Source organism: Polypterus senegalus, chromosome 13 (genome assembly GCF_016835505.1).
Source record: "Polypterus senegalus isolate Bchr_013 chromosome 13, ASM1683550v1, whole genome shotgun sequence".
Taxonomy (NCBI): domain Eukaryota; kingdom Metazoa; phylum Chordata; class Cladistia; order Polypteriformes; family Polypteridae; genus Polypterus; species Polypterus senegalus.
This window is the reverse complement of record NC_053166.1, coordinates 93706640-93722708: the sequence shown is the minus strand read 5'-3', so window position 1 is coordinate 93722708 and position 16069 is coordinate 93706640. Positions and strand designations below refer to the sequence as shown.

Below are 16069 nucleotides of genomic sequence, written 5' to 3'. Positions count from 1 at the left end.
GTTCTGATACACTTGAGTGCAGCATTTGACACGACAGACAGACAGATAGATAGATACTTTATTAATCCCAAGGGGAAATTCACATTACTTTTAGAAATCACCTTAGACAATGGGTTAACTTCTTCAGCAGTGTCTTAAATTGGTAATACTTTACAGTAATACTTAATACAGTAATACTTAACAGGTAGAAAATTCTTTGTTAATTGTGGTGAATTTTACTTTGGAAATCCATGATATTATATATTGTTTCAACAAGGATCTATTCTGAATCTGCTGCTTTTTTTCAATCTACATACTTCCATTAGGCTAAATTACCTCAAAATACAAATGGAGTTACCACAGCTATGCAGACGACACACAGCTGTATTTATCAATGACCGTGATGCTCTTGGCTCTCTGATCCAATGTATTAACTTCATTTTGAATGGATGAGTAGTAACCTTTTCAAACTAAAGAAGGAAAAAATAGAAATCTTAGTGATTGGTAAATATGGAAATAATGAGGATATTAGAAATAAACTTTAACCCTTAGTTTTAAAAATCAAGGTGGAGGTAAAGAATTTAGGGGAATCATTGATTCTGACCTAAACTTTAAATCACATATTAACCAGTTTATTACAATTAAAATTTTTCACTTAAAGAATACAGCAAAGTTACACCTCTTATAACATTACGAGACACTGAAAAAAATTCACGCTTTTGTTTTTAGTTTACTAAATTACTGTAAAGAAAAAAGGCATCAGTCGGTGTGAAAATTTGTGCCGAATGCAGCAATAAAAATCTTAACTTGAAAAAATTTTTTAGCGTCATCACAATGGTTACCCAGGTCATTTAGAATTGCCTTTAAATACTACTAATGGTGTGTAAAGCCTTAAATAAACTTGCTCCTTCTTATATTTTGGAATGCCTGCCCGCTATACTCCCAAGTTGTAACATTAGTTCCTCTAATGGTGGTTGCTTGTAATTCCACGAGCCAAGCTTAAAAGACGTAGTTTCAATTTAGAAATTATATAATCAGTAACTATCTTGAGCTTTCATTTTGAGGATAACAACAATGTAGGAGCAGTTTATTGTTAAAAAAAATCTACTTCTGTTTAGCATGGTATATGATTCTGGGTGTGAGCAATATATACAGTGGTGTGAAAAACTATTTGCCCCCTTCCTGATTTCTTATTTTTTTGCATGTTTGTCACACAAAATGTTTCTGATCATCAAACACATTTAACCATTAGTCAAATATAACACAAGTAAACACAAAATGCAGTTTTTAAATGATGTTTTTTATTATTTAGGGAGAAAAAAAATCCAAACCTACATGGACCTGTGTGAAAAAGTAATTGCCCCCTGAACCTAATAACTGGTTGAGCCACCCTTAGCAGCAATAACTGCAATCAAGTGTTTGCGATAACTTGCAATGAGTCTTTTACAGCGCTCTGGAGGAATTTTGGCCCACTCATCTTTGCAGAATTGTTGTAATTCAGCTTTATTTGAGGGTTTTCTAGCATGAACTGCCTTTTTAAGGTCATGCCATAGCATCTCAATTGGATTCAGGTCAGGACTTTGACTAGGCCACTCCAAAGTCTTTATTTTGTTTATCTTCAGCCATTCAGAGGTGGATTTGCTGGTGTGTTTTGGGTCATTGTCCTGTTGCAGCACCCAAGATCGCTTCAGCTTGAGTTGACGAACAGATGGCCGGACATTCTCCTTCAGGATTTTTGGTAGACAGTAGAATTCATGGTTCCATCTATCACAGCAAGCCTTCCAGGTCTTGAAGCAGCAAAACAACCCCAGACCATCACACTACCACCACCATATTTTACTGTTGGTATGATGTTCTTTTTCTGAAATGCTGTGTTCCTTTTACGCCAGATGTAACGGGACATTTGCCTTCCAAAAAGTTCAACTTTTGTCTCATCAGTCCACAAGGTATTTTCCCAAAAGTCTTGGCAATCATTGAGATGTTTCTTAGCAAAATTGAGACGAGCCCTAATGTTCTTTTTGCTTAACAGTGGTTTGCGTCTTGGAAATCTGCCATGCAGGCTGTTTTTGTCCAGTCTCTTTCTTATGGAGTCGTGAACACTGACCTTAATTGAGGCAAGTGAGGCCTGCAGTTCTTTAGACGTTGTCCTTGGGTCTTTTGTGACCTATCGGATGAGTCGTCTCTGCACTCTTGGGGTAATTTTGGTCGGCCAGCCACTCCTGGGAAGGTTCACCACTGTTTCATGTTTTTGCCATTTGTGGATAATGGCTCTCACTGTGGTTCGCTGGAGTCCCAAAGCTTTAGAAATGGCTTTATAACCTTTACCAGACTGATAGATCTCAATTACTTCTGTTCTCATTTGTTCCTGAATTTCTTTGGATCTTTGCATGATGTCTAGCTTTTGAGGTGCTTTTGGTCTACTTCTCTGTGTCAGGCAACTCCTATTTAACACTAGAATTACCAGAGCCTACGAAATAACTCGTAACTCCGTCCCACCTTAAATTGCTTCTTAAATCCCTTCACACCTCTCCGCCAGCGTCCTTTGTCCTCTAAATGTGCTGATAAAGAGAAGCTAGGAGCAGCCGGCTATTCCATCCCCCCACCAATTTAGAACGTGCACGAACTTCTCTCAGCTCATTCCTTGATTGAGTATCTGGGAGTGAAGTGGAGTTTTAGAGTGGAAATAATAGATCGTTATTTGGAACACACGCATTTCATGTCTGTTCCGTTTCTACAGTAATCTGTGTCAACACATTGTTAAAACAGAAACGTTTTTTACATTCTAGTAGTAGATGACAAAATGTAGGCATAAACTATATAATGTATGAAGCCTGAAGTCCAAACATCAAAGAAACATTTTCAGTGCATGTTTTATGTATCTTATAACACCAAACAATGTTTTGTGAAACTATTAATAATTAACAGGAAAAAAAGTAACAGCACCACCATTAAATTCCAAAAAGTGCTTTTTGTGCAAATGTCTCTAGAGTGCTTTTCACTTTTTCTGCTTTTTGGCTGTGAAACCATATTCTTGAAGCTTGGCTACACCTGACACCCGTTTCAGTGTTTAACTAGCTACATGTGCAGGAGTGGCTCCAGGAGAGGTGGAGGGGGTGGAGGCTGTAGCAGCACTTTTGCCTTTACCTCCAGGGGTGGAGGAGAAAGAGGCTGTAGCATTAGCTTTACCTTTAACTCCAACAGTGGATGAGGTGGAAACTGTAGCAGCAGCGCCTTTAACTGCAGGGGTGGAGGCTGTAGCGGCAGCTTTTCGTTTAACTCGAAGAGTGGAGGAGGTGGAGGCTGTAGCAGCAGCTTTTCGTTTGACAACTGATTGCATTAAATTTACTAGCGGTTGTGAGACTGTGAACGACAGGTCATGCTCCGCTATGAAAGAACATATGCGCACTTTTACATCGCACACACGGTCAGCCATAGATGCATGAATCTCTGTTGTGGTACTTGTCGCACCAGGCAGGGAGCATGTGTACTGTAGAGCACGAACGGCAGCATTGTGACTAGCTTCTGATTGATGGCGAGCTAGCACTTTTTTGCCATTATTGCCATATTGAAGTATCCTGTGGCATACTGTGCAAAGACACGTACCTGGTTGTTTGATTTTTTTAGCCCACGAACTAAAAGGCTTGCCATTCTCCCCAATTTCCCTAAGCCAAGCCCATCTCCATTTATTTTTTACACTTTTATCAATCTCCGAAACATCGGAGCCTTCCTGCATTATAAGTGTGTACATGCTATCTTAAATATAGTTATACCTCAGCCGTAGCCTGACATGTACTTCTTCAGAACTAAACCAAAACCCGGAGTGGATCCATACCGGAGTGATAACAAAACGCTTAGAGTGGAGAGAGGAACGTGCATTCGCTCCACTCCAGGCTTTGATCACATCCTCCTCAGCAGGCTGAATACACTTTGTCTTTCCTTAATTTAAGACCTATTTAAACTAAAATTAAGACATTTATTACACTATTTGAGAAATGTAAGCCTATATATACAGCATTAAAATTATGAAAAGTGAATTTAAAACATTAAGGACAGATGGAACAGTGTAATTGACGGAAATTCGTCGATGACTCGCTACAATTAACCGAAATCCGTCGTAACGACAGAGAACTTTAATCCCTGGTTAACAGACTACTTCTCCGCTGCAAAGCGTGGGTATTTTGCTAGTATACTAATAAAAGGCAAAGCCCTGACTGACTGACTGACTGACTGACTGACTGACTGACTCACTCACTCACTCACTCACTCACTCATCACTAATTCTCCAACTTCCTGTGTAGGTAGAAGGCTGAAGTTTGGCAGGCTCATTCCTTACAGCTTACTTACAAAAGTTAAGCAGGTTTAATTTCGAAATTCTACACGTAACAGTTATAACGGTCGACAACGTCCACCATGTTGAACTTTCTTATTTATGGCCCCATCTTCACGAAATTTGGTAGAGGGCTTCCCTGCGCTAACCAAAACCAATGTACGTACTTATTTCGGTGGTATGACGCCACTGTCGGCCGCCATATTGAACTTTCCAACGTCACTAATTCTCCAACTTCCCGTGTAGGTAGAGGGTTGAAATTTGGCAGGCTTATATTCCTTACAGCTTACTTACAAAAGTTAAGCAGGTTTCATTTTGAAATTCTACGCATAATGGTCAACAACCTCCGCCATGTTGAACTTTCTTATTCATGGCCCCATCTTCACGAAATTTGGTAGGCGGCTTCCCTGCGCTAACCAAAACCGATGTACATACTTATTTCAGTGGTATGATGTCACTGTCGGCCGCCATATTGAACTTTTCAACGGTCTTTGTTACTTATGGGCCCATCTTCAAGAAATTTGGTACGCGGGTTCCCAACGTTAACTGAATCCTACTTACGTACATATATATGTCCATAGCCTGCAGCTCGGTCACTGTGTGAGGTGCCGTTGGGTCCCCCATCCCAACGCCTCCCACGTTGTTGGCTGCCTGCCTATATAAGGCCGTCCGTCACTCCAGTCTCTACATTCCCTTCCTTGCTTCGCCACGGGATTCACGTCTCCCTGCTGATAACTACAGACTTTTTATTTAATCCACGGCTTCTTCGCTGTTTTATTGTTCATTTATTACGATTATAGTTATTGTGTAGGTATTTTAGACTTACTTTACATTGTTCAGGTACCCATTTCCTTTATCATTTCAACCGTACCCACATTAACATGTCTATCGAGGTGCTCACCATCAATCAAAAAACTGTCACTTACTGAGTGGTTTCCATGCCCGGAGATGCCACCTACCTTTTCCATTCTCTGTGCTACATATTGCATGGCCATATCAGGCTCACTCTTGATATCCGGAGGAACATTGTGTCTTATGCATTGAATGACTTGGACAGGTTCAAGGTGTGGACTGATGACGGTACAGGAGATAATTATACTAGACAGGAGCACTAGAAGTGTGAAATGCTTAAGCCCTTCACCTATGGTTCTGCATGTGAGTTGATGGCTGCCGCTGAATTGTTCGGTTGTCGCTTTCAAGTGTACCGAAATGGCCAAATATTTTACACCTTTCGACAACCGCCAATGCCTCTTAAATATCTTAGATTGACAGGTGAGGATTTCAGTAGAGGACACTTTGATGTTTATGAATGTTTAAACTCTCAAAAGCTGGATGTGAAGTTATCGATGAAACTGGTTGTATACTTACAACGCTTGACAGATGCCGAATGTCTCTTCAAACAAAGTCCTACAAATACTGTCGTAATTGAAACAAACCATGAAACTCAAACCGATTATGACAGCAGCAATCCAAGCTGTGAGATTTGAAACAAGATTGCTTTTCACATGGCTAACTGTATGTTGCATGCTCAAGAGTAAGCTTAGCATACAGCTTGATCATATTACAACCAGAGGGCCGAACTGACAACATGGTAAACAAAGAGATCCTTAACAAATAATTATTGGTATAGTTTCCCTCAGTTTAAAAAGGTTTAATTTTCTTCTTAATAAAAATTTTAAGGCAGTACTTCGCTGCTGTGAAGCGTGGGTATTTTACTAGTATATATATATATATATATATATATATATATATATATATATATATATATATATACACATACATATATAGATTTATATATATTATATTATATTACTATATATTATATATAGTATATATTTATATACTAGACATTAAGCCTGTTACAATAACGGGCTAGAACAGTAGTGCATAAACATTAGTAGGAACAGTCTATATTAAATGGCAAGGACCTTGACCTCATTCTGTTTCTTGTCAAAAATATTTTTTCAAGAAGCCTAAAGTAAAATAATAATAAAAATAAAATAGAAACGTGTATGACAATACAGTAAGTATAATTAACATTGCCTTAGTGTAAAACTTTGTAACAATCTGTAAGACACAATATCTGAAGAAGATATTTAGGTAAAATTTTCAATTTTTTTACCTCATGAAATTTTTCTGTACAATTTCATTATAGACAACATTTCTTGTAAAAATTCTGTCTGATTTTGGCAACAGTTTGCCTTTTTCAGGAATCTCTACAACCTTGACTACAACATCTGGAAAACTTCTAACTCTTGATAATGCAACATAAAACTGACCGTGGCTGAATACTGGTTCTGGCAAGTAAATGCCAACCTTTTCTAAGGTTTGCTCTTCTGAGTCTTTCTCTTTTAGCGTTTTTCTGACAGTCATTTTCTTTTTCTTCAATCGATCTATTTGCTCGTATTTTTCTTTGTCTTTCAGCGTTTCTTTTGTTGATGTTTACTTGTTGAGCTGACCGTTCTTCCAGGAGATGTTGCTTATATAGGATTTGATTGTATGTGTCTTTTGTCCTACTTGACGTGTCCTTTTTTTGGGTGGCATGTTGTTACTAGATACGTCCGTAATATTTACAGTACAGTACAGTACAGTACAGTACAGTAATACTGGCTTGTATGTGGCTGTAATATGCATCCTTTAATATGTCTTTAATTTTCTTTCGCAATAATACTGCTTTGTATCTCCATAAAATGGCTGTAATTTTCTCTGACAGTAATACTGGTTTTGATGTCCGTAATATGACTTTAATTTTCTGTCACAACAGTGGGCAATCACCAGAGTGTCCCCAGCAACTGATGTGATGTGTGGCGTGCTGCTTATAATCGTGCCTGTGGCGTCTCCCCAGCAGGTACTGTGCAGTTCCCCAGCAAGTATTTTAATCTGTGGGGGCGTGCAACTGATTATTTTGTGTGGTGTCTCCCCAACAACGGATTTTATGTGCGCTGCCGCGACTACCCAATCAGCACTCTCCCCAGCAATGGTGTCCTTTATATCTTATCATGCGTGGCTGTTCACTGTGTGCCTAGCTTCCAGTGTGTGTGCTTTATTTGCTCATCGTGCGTGGCGGCGGCTAGGCCATTCACTGCGCGACCAGCTTCCAGTGTGTGTGCGTCCACGTGCCGAGCGCATGGGCGGGGCGCGGTACAATGTGCGGTGCGGCCCGCGCATGCGCACTTCACCAGAAGACACACACACGGACACTGGACGCACACAAGGGTTTTATTAAAGAGGATGATATACACACATACATCCACATATATACATATATATGTGTGTGTATATATATATATATGTGTATATATATATATATATATATATATATATATATATATACATACATATATATTATATACCCTTTGGGGTGCGAGCAACTGTTGCTGGGGGTCCCAGAATACATCAAGGAAGAAAAACGAAAAACATTATTTGTACAAAATCTTAATTTATTTATCCATTCCTAAATAATTAAATGGGCAGGCTATTCCGTATCAGTGCAATACGCTGCTTGTTACAACGGATGATTTCCGCTCTTATGTGCAAGTCTGCGTGGGTATTATGAACTATTGTATCTATTCAAGTTCTATTTAAATTTTAAATATAAGTAATTTTTATTTAGTCGACAGAAATATCTTTGGTAGGAATGTAAGTTGAATTTAGTCATCATTGCATACATTTTTCTTCACCATAGAAATTTAAAGACTAAATTCAACTTACATTCCTACCAAAGATATTTCTGTCGACTAAATAGAACCTACTTATATCCAAATAGAACTTGAAAGATATATTTTTTCGAATCTGATTGCGCATTTTAGATCGACTTGACGCACACTACATCGAGCCCGCGTGGTATTGTGCTGTCGCCTGCCTGCCTCTAAAAGTCACCGTCGCTTCGCTCTTACTTTTTTACGATTCATTTAATCATGGCTAGTCGCGAAAAAATTAGAAAATGGAAGGAGGATTACACTGAGTATGGCTTTACCAAAACAATCATTGATGGCAAATAAAGTTAGTGATCTGTCTTTCTGCGTTAACCTCATATTTTTTCATACTTCTAAAAACCAAGGGGATGCGAAATCGGCCTCGTCCGTCACAGGATGTGCAAGGGTAAAATAAATCGTGATTCGTTTCTTACTGCATCAATAAACAGCAAGTCTTCCTTTTTATCTGAGACGTGACACACTGCATGCACAGGTTTTTTTTACACTGTAAAGCACACCGTGTGCTTTGTTTCCGCAGTAGCTGCACTTATGAATATGCTTGTATGCGTCACTTGCTTCATATTTTTTGCTGCCTTCTCAATTGTGTAATGCGGTTTTTGTTCAGTGCTCTTTGGAGCTGTTGCTTTTTGTCTGCGTACTGCATCAGTTCACGTGAGCCGCTCGGTGTACATGCATCGAAGGTTCTCAGCTGTGCTTGTGCCATCTCGTGCAATGTCTACGGCTTTATTTAATGTTAGCTAAGACCCGGCACTTAAAAGTTTCTCTCGCAGTTGCACTGAGTTTGTGCCAAACACCACCCTGACCATCTCATCTTTGTCTGCATAAGCACAGCCCTTCACCCCTGAATATTTAGTGGCAGTGTTTCTATTGGATTGCCGCTGACAGACGACCTTATATGGGCAGGCACTCAATTACATGGGAGGCGTGATGATGCGACATGCAACTCCGCCTCCCACGGCCATCGAGCTGCAGTCTATTACAGTATATGTACGAAAATAGGTTCCAGTTATGACCATTATGCGTAGAATTTCAAAATGAAATCTGCCCAACTTTTGTAAGTAAGCTGTAAGGAATGAGCCTGCCAAATTTCAGCCTTCTACCTACACAGGAACTTGGAGAATTAGTGATGAGTAAGTGAGTGAGTCAGTCAGTCAGTCAGTCATTGAGTGCTTTGCCTTTTATTAGTATAGATAATACATCTCTACCCCAAAAAACCATAGATGGCCTAATACTGGTTTGCATATACAGTATGTTCTCTTTAAGTGATTTCTTGATTGAAACAGGTGTGGAAGTAATCAGGCCTGGGGGTGGCTACGGAAATTGAACACAGGTGTGATACACCACAGTTAGGTTATTTTTTAACAAGGGGCAATTACTTTTCACACAGGGCCATGTAGGTTTGGATTTTTTTTCTCCCTAAATAATAAAAACCATCATTTAAAAACTGCATTTTGTGTTTACTTGTGTTATATTTGACTAATGGTTAAATATGTTTGATGATCAGAAACATTTTGTGTGATAAACATGCAAAAGAATAAGAAATCAGGAAGGAGGCAAATAGTTTTTCACACCACTGTATCATTTGCTCCAGCTGCAACACAGAACAGAAAAGAGAGTGCACAGCAGTAAACATAAATTCCAAAAAACAGACCTATAAATAGAATATATTAATAATGGTTTTCATTTTATTTCACCCCTTCCTTGTGCTTTTTAATTTTTTCATGCCCATAAATTTGCAACAAATGAGCAATGTGTTGCCTTGATTTCAAGAAGAAAACCAGATGAAAGCAGTTTTGCATTTCTGCCGGTGTATTTCAATTCAGCTGTTTTTGACTCTTGTGTATCTTTAAGTGTTTTTTTCTAGTATCAGCATTCCTTTGCATTTGACCTTCACTACATTCTTCAACTGAACTTAAATTTTTTTTTTTTTTTTATAATCAGTGCTTTTGGACTTTGACATTAACTCTTTCTTTGACTATGCCCTCATTAAAACCAAAGTTTATTTTGCAAATGGAGCCAGGGGGCATGGTAAAATAGTGAGTTATTATTAGCTTTTTCCATCAAACAGAAAACTTACTTAGTAGTCACTTTTTTTAATCATCATTTTACCAATATTCTTTTTGACACTTTGAACATGAGTTTGTCTGTGCTATTTTGACTCTTGTGTTATTGAGACCTGTGATATTTAGACGTGTAATTATTAGACACTAGTATGCATAGGCAAGTACTTACTCTGATATTCAGAGTTACTACCCATATTTCTGAGCTTTTTCTATGTACATTTATAATTTCTTTCTTTATTTTTTCTTGTCCTTTATCTGTCTGGTGTTCACCCATTGTTTTCCCAAATACAAGATGGCTATATTGTTGTGAAATAACACAGCAGACATATGTCATTTTTCCCTACAGAAGATGGCCAGGGACTCTTTCAAATATATATACATATACTATATATATCAGTTTGATATTTTATATAATTGCTATGTTTCAGCAATTAACTAATTTTTGTTTGAGCCACTTCCTTTGCCAGCTTTAGTTATTTTAGGCACGTGTTTGTACTAATTATATCACAATTTTCAAATCTGAGGACTGGCACTTATAAGAGCTCAGTTTTGCAAAGCATGATATTGTTAGATCTCATTTGTCAAGTACAAATAAAAGAATGTCAGGCATTTTTGTATAATGTGCTATATTTCCTAAGTATGTCCGTCACTACTAAATCAAGGTGACCAAGGTGGATATTTGTGTCACCTGAGGAATATCTTATTTTAATGTGCCAACTGAGTTGTGGCGACACCAGTAGACACAATGGCCTAGGAAAATTTCAGGTGTGGTAATGCTATAAAAATAAACAAATACTACTGTCCAGAGTAACCAATTGGCATAAACAATGGTTAATAAATATACTTTTACATGAAAAAAATAACTTGTAAGTGTAAAGCCATACCAAGGCCAAAATGGATGATACAAAACAAATACTTTTTAAAAGTGGCCAGGCGCCTAAAGAATATGTACTCATCATAACAATTTTATTACACACAGGAAAAAAGTTACCCTTGTAGTTCTTCTGTCCGGTCTTCCTCTTCACACTGGATTAGGAGGCAATGGCGTAAGATGGCTGCTAGGTGGCGATATAAAGCTGCATCCTCCTGCAGGATGTGGTGACAGAAAAAACAAAGTTTTGTATTAACATGGAGACTTCACTACAGACTACTTGAACCTATAAATTGTTCTTATTTCTCCTGGGCTTGGTGCCGCAGTTGTCCAGAGTGTGTCAAGTGAGTGTACTGACTGCACTAAAAATAAAATAACTTACAGAAGTGTGTCTGTGTTGAGCTAATCCTAGTTTCCTAGTTTATTAGCAAAACAATTAAATAGAGATGTGTCATTTATCTCAAAAATTCTGCAGAAGATATTTAAATCAAGAACTTTGAAACTACAGGTTCTGCCAAAATAAGTAACACTGTGAGGGATTTATGCAAACATTTTTGTGTTTATAGTTTTTTTTAAACTTATTTATATCAATATTTATAGCTTTTTATTTGGCATAAAAAATTATTTAACTGGTGCCCTTTATCATTTATTCTTCATTGGAAACTCTATATGATTTGATTTTAGGCTGACAGAAGTTAAAGTCAATGTTAGTAGAAAATACTACATACATTTTCTACACAGGTAATTTCATGCAAGCTGGAACACAGCACAAGTAGTTCCTTTGAGAAGTGGCTCAGTAGATAAAGGCTGAAAAAAACATTACTCTGAGGTGTCCTTGTCAGTTATCTACTGTTGTTCTGGAACCTGCTGTGAATTGTACACATGCATCTACTGAAAACCCCTTTTGTTAAAAACAGCCAAACATCAAATTCTAAGGTATATGCAAAGGGAGATGCTCATGGGTGTGGACTACCATAAAGAGAGACACTGTTGCTTTCAGACACTCCATGTTAATTTGCTAATGTATGCTGTTACCTTTGTAACCTATGTTTTTTTATTTTTAAATAAAAAGATGTTGCCTTCACTATTCTGCCCAATGTTCTGGCAGACAGGCATTTGCTTCAACAAAATTATATTCTACACCCATTCATAGGTTCATTGCCCACGCGGTCGTGCGTCGTAACCGAAAACTTGGTTTTTAAAGACTGCTTACTTCATTGTGTTTTAACCTGAGTTGTAAAGGATTGTTTTAAGGATCCCATGGGATACCCCTCGCACACCGTTTTACATGCTGCATATGGCGATTCACCTCCGCGAGAAACATGCCTTTATGAACAGTCAACGTGGCTCGGAGGTGCATGTGCCCTCTACGGCAGACGAATATAAATGACGCCGTTTTTTTTGTGTTGTCGCGTCCGAGTTGGTGGGCGTGGCTCTGCGAGTTGTCGTCGTATCCAATGGTCTTGAAGTTGGTGGGCGTGGCTCCTTCCTGCGTGCACCATAGGTGTGTTACTTGTCGGCGGCTTAGTGAATCCACGCCCCTTCCGGCATGCTTTCCATGGGTGTCTTGCCTTAGTGAATTATATATATATATATATATATATATATATATATATATATATATATATAGATATAGATATAGATATTTATAGCTTTTTATTTGGCAGAAAAAAAAAAAATTAACTTGTGCCCTTTATCATTTATTCTTCATTGGAAACTCTATGATTTGATTTTAGGCTGACAGAAGTTAAAGTCAATGTTAGTAGAAAATACTAAATACATTTCCTACAGTCTAAAGCATTCTTCCATCTTGAGAAACACCAGTGCACATATTTACAAATGTGTGTCTTGTAGGTATATGATTCAGCACAGAAAAATCAAGTATTTTTTCAGTTCTTTCAATGATCAGAGAACTTGAAAGGACAGTCAAAGAAAACACGGGAGGCTTTGTTTGTGTGTGTGACATGAACCAGATGTGATAAAGATGCTAATAAATACTTGACTGGTAGAGCTTAACCACTCGTTCCAGCCTTATTGGTATGTTTGTGGTAGAAAAGATCATTCTTATGTGCTAATATAACGGGCCTTTTATTAGCTAACTTTAAAAGAAACCATATAAATCTTAAATAGATGTGAAAAGCACATCATCCTATTGCTGAATCACTTAAGACTTCTATGTATGGACACTGTAACTACTGTAGGTAAGATATTATCAAAGCACAACTGTGGCTCCACTCCAAAATCAAGCCACACACACAGAAATTAAATTTTGCAGAGTGGAGCAATTGAATTAAATGTGATTCCATTCTGAATGTCTAGAATCCTGATTGGTTATGCATATAGCTGATTTGCTGATATATATGATAACAGCTACTCAAAGTAAATGATTCAGTGCTTTAGTGTTTTATGTAACAGTTAAAATATACTGTTTTGTAAATGTATTTATTCACTTAAAGTTCCTATAACCTATTCTCCAACAGCCTATTCATAGCAGCTGATTATTCTCTTCCAAAATGCCGTATCACGACTGACCATGCCACACATTTTAATGGCAGGTCCTAAGGGATTCATGTAAGCATGCTGCCCTCTAGTGTGCCGCACTAAAGAGAAAGTGGCAAGCTGCTGTTCTTCAGACCATTTTCCTGAGATAATGAGCATGTTTTTAATGTGCTTGAGAGTCATATATCATTTGCATTCTAATTTCCATTCCAAGCCAAACATTTTTGCATAAAAACATTATTTCTCCTCATAGCAGCACCATGATACTCGGTGCATTGTAGCTCTGAGAGGAAAGATCAGAATGGCAACAGAACAGGCATGCTACTGCTTGCAAATAAATTCTCAATATGAGATTTATTATGTTGACATTTTCTTTACACTTTGTTAAAAAAACAGTTATTTCATACATAGGATTTAAGTTTTAAGGCATTTTTTAAAACGTCAAGCTAAATAGTATGTGTTAACCAAAATAATGTGCAGTAGTTTTGGATGTGAACTGGTTTCCTGAAAAAATGATGCCTGTTCTTGAAAAAGCTGGGAAATATGACAAAACCAACTGACATCTTGTTTTATTATTTAATGTAAATTGTTTTAATAAGTTATGCATAGTGGATGAAGATCTATGTCATTGCAAAATGTCATGCACTTGAAACCAAGAGGTACATTTCGGCAAAGTGATCACTGAATTTAAATGAAGCTGTAGCAATGTATGTCTATGATGTTAAAAACCTGCTGAATGCTAAATTATTACTAAGTACAGTGATTCAGTTTAAAAGGCACTGCAAATAATGCTAGCTATCATTTGAGGCAATTATTTGAAATAATGGATCTTCTCTTATCTGTAAACTCAGTTAGAATGACTGGTATAAGGTATGTTGTTATCCTATTATTGGTTTAAACATCACTTCAGTTTTCGTCTTTGCATTTTGTTTGTCCAGGTGCCCTGCACAGGGTTGGTTCATGCTCTGCTGGTGTTTTGAAGCCAATGAAAATGTACACAATTAAGAAATGTATTAGGAATACATTAAAATCCCTATTTGTCAACTGTGAGCATTCATCAGTTGTGAATTAACCATTTTTTTTACACTGGATACACATTGCTGTATGCCTTCTTTATTCATTCATACCTTGAGTACAAAGCAGAGAGCTTTGTATAAGACAAGAACCGAATTTGGATCACCTGACCACTGTGAGGCATTTTTAAGTATACACAAACACTTAATGACTTCAGTTAAACTAATATGAATGTCTTCGAATTTTATAAAGAAATACCATTAACGGACATTGACAAAAATTAATGAAGAACATGACTAGACTGGATGTCAAATACAGTGTTCTAGAAACATGCAAAAGCACCGTTTAAATTGCAACATTATGCTGCCTCCTTTTTTACTTCCTCAAGTTTTTTTTATCATGTCTGAGGTATGCATAGAATACATAATATATATTGCAATTGTCATTTGGTAGAGTCATGTTTATGTTTTGCTTGTCCATGTTGTACTTATGTTCAGCTTTTTTGTTTGTAACTTTTGTTTAATTAAAATTCCTTTTCAAGAATCATGGGGAAGGTATATCCACATAACTCTTACTATTCAATTTTTACACTGGAATCTGGTTAACTTTAGGGGTGATTTCATAATCATTCCTCTTAAATATACTGTAAAGCTTTAGATGGCTTAGACCCGATTTACTTAATAAATACACATAGTATGTACAGCGGGGAAAATAAGTATTATATGCGCCAACATTTGTCTCCGTGAAAATATTTATAATGGGGCTATTGACATGACATTTTCACCAGATGTAGATAACGACCCAAGTAGTCCACACATACAAAGAAATCAAAACAAGTTAATAATTTAAGTTATGTGTAATAAAGTGGAAGTATTGAACACATGAAGAAAAGGAGGTGCAAAAAGGCACGGAAAGCCAAGAAACCAACTGAAATCTGATAGTATTTAGAAAGCAATCCTGCCCCCTTATCAGTGCAAATTAATATCTGCTGGTTTAGTCCTAATTGATGGCCTATAAAAAGGTTTCTCATTACCAAGGTGTCAAACAAGAAGCATCTCATGATGGGTAAAAGCAAAGAGCTCCCTCAAGACCTCTGCAGCCTTATTGTTGTGAAACATACGGTTGGCATTGGTTACAGACCTATTTCTAAACTTCTGAATGTTCCAGTGAGCACTTTTGGGGCCATAATCTGGAAGTGGAAAAAACATAATTTCACCATAAACCAGCCACGACCAGGTGCGCCTCGCAAGACTTCTAGCAGAGGAGTCAAAAGAATAATCAAAAGAGTTGTCCAAGAGCCATGGACCACTCGCAGAGAGCTTCAGAAAGACCTGGAAATAGTAGGTACAGTTGTTTCAAAGAAAACAATAAGTAATGCACTCGACTGCCATGGCCCCTATGCATGCTCACCACGCAAAACTCCACTGCTGAAGAAAAAGCATGTCAAAGCTAATTTAAAGTTTGCTGCATAACATTTGGACAAGCCAATGAAATAGTAGGAGAATAGAGTCTGGTCAGATGAGACCAAAATTGAACTCTTTGGATGATGTTGCACACACCATGTTTGGAGGACAAATGGCACTGCACATCACCCCAAAAA

At 37.5% G+C, this 16069-nt stretch overlaps 1 protein-coding gene across 3 annotated transcripts in view; it reads right to left on the bottom strand.

Moving 5' to 3' along the window:
* LOC120542256 (synembryn-A-like) overlaps positions 1 to 16069 on the bottom strand; it is a 188066-nt gene that overhangs the window by 61957 nt on the left and 110040 nt on the right. For all 3 annotated transcript variants that reach the window (XM_039774573.1, XM_039774575.1, XM_039774574.1), the window contains exon 7: positions 11077 to 11171. In XM_039774573.1, the coding sequence (XP_039630507.1) occupies positions 11077 to 11171 (95 nt within the window). The remainder of the gene's footprint in view (positions 1 to 11076; positions 11172 to 16069) is intronic.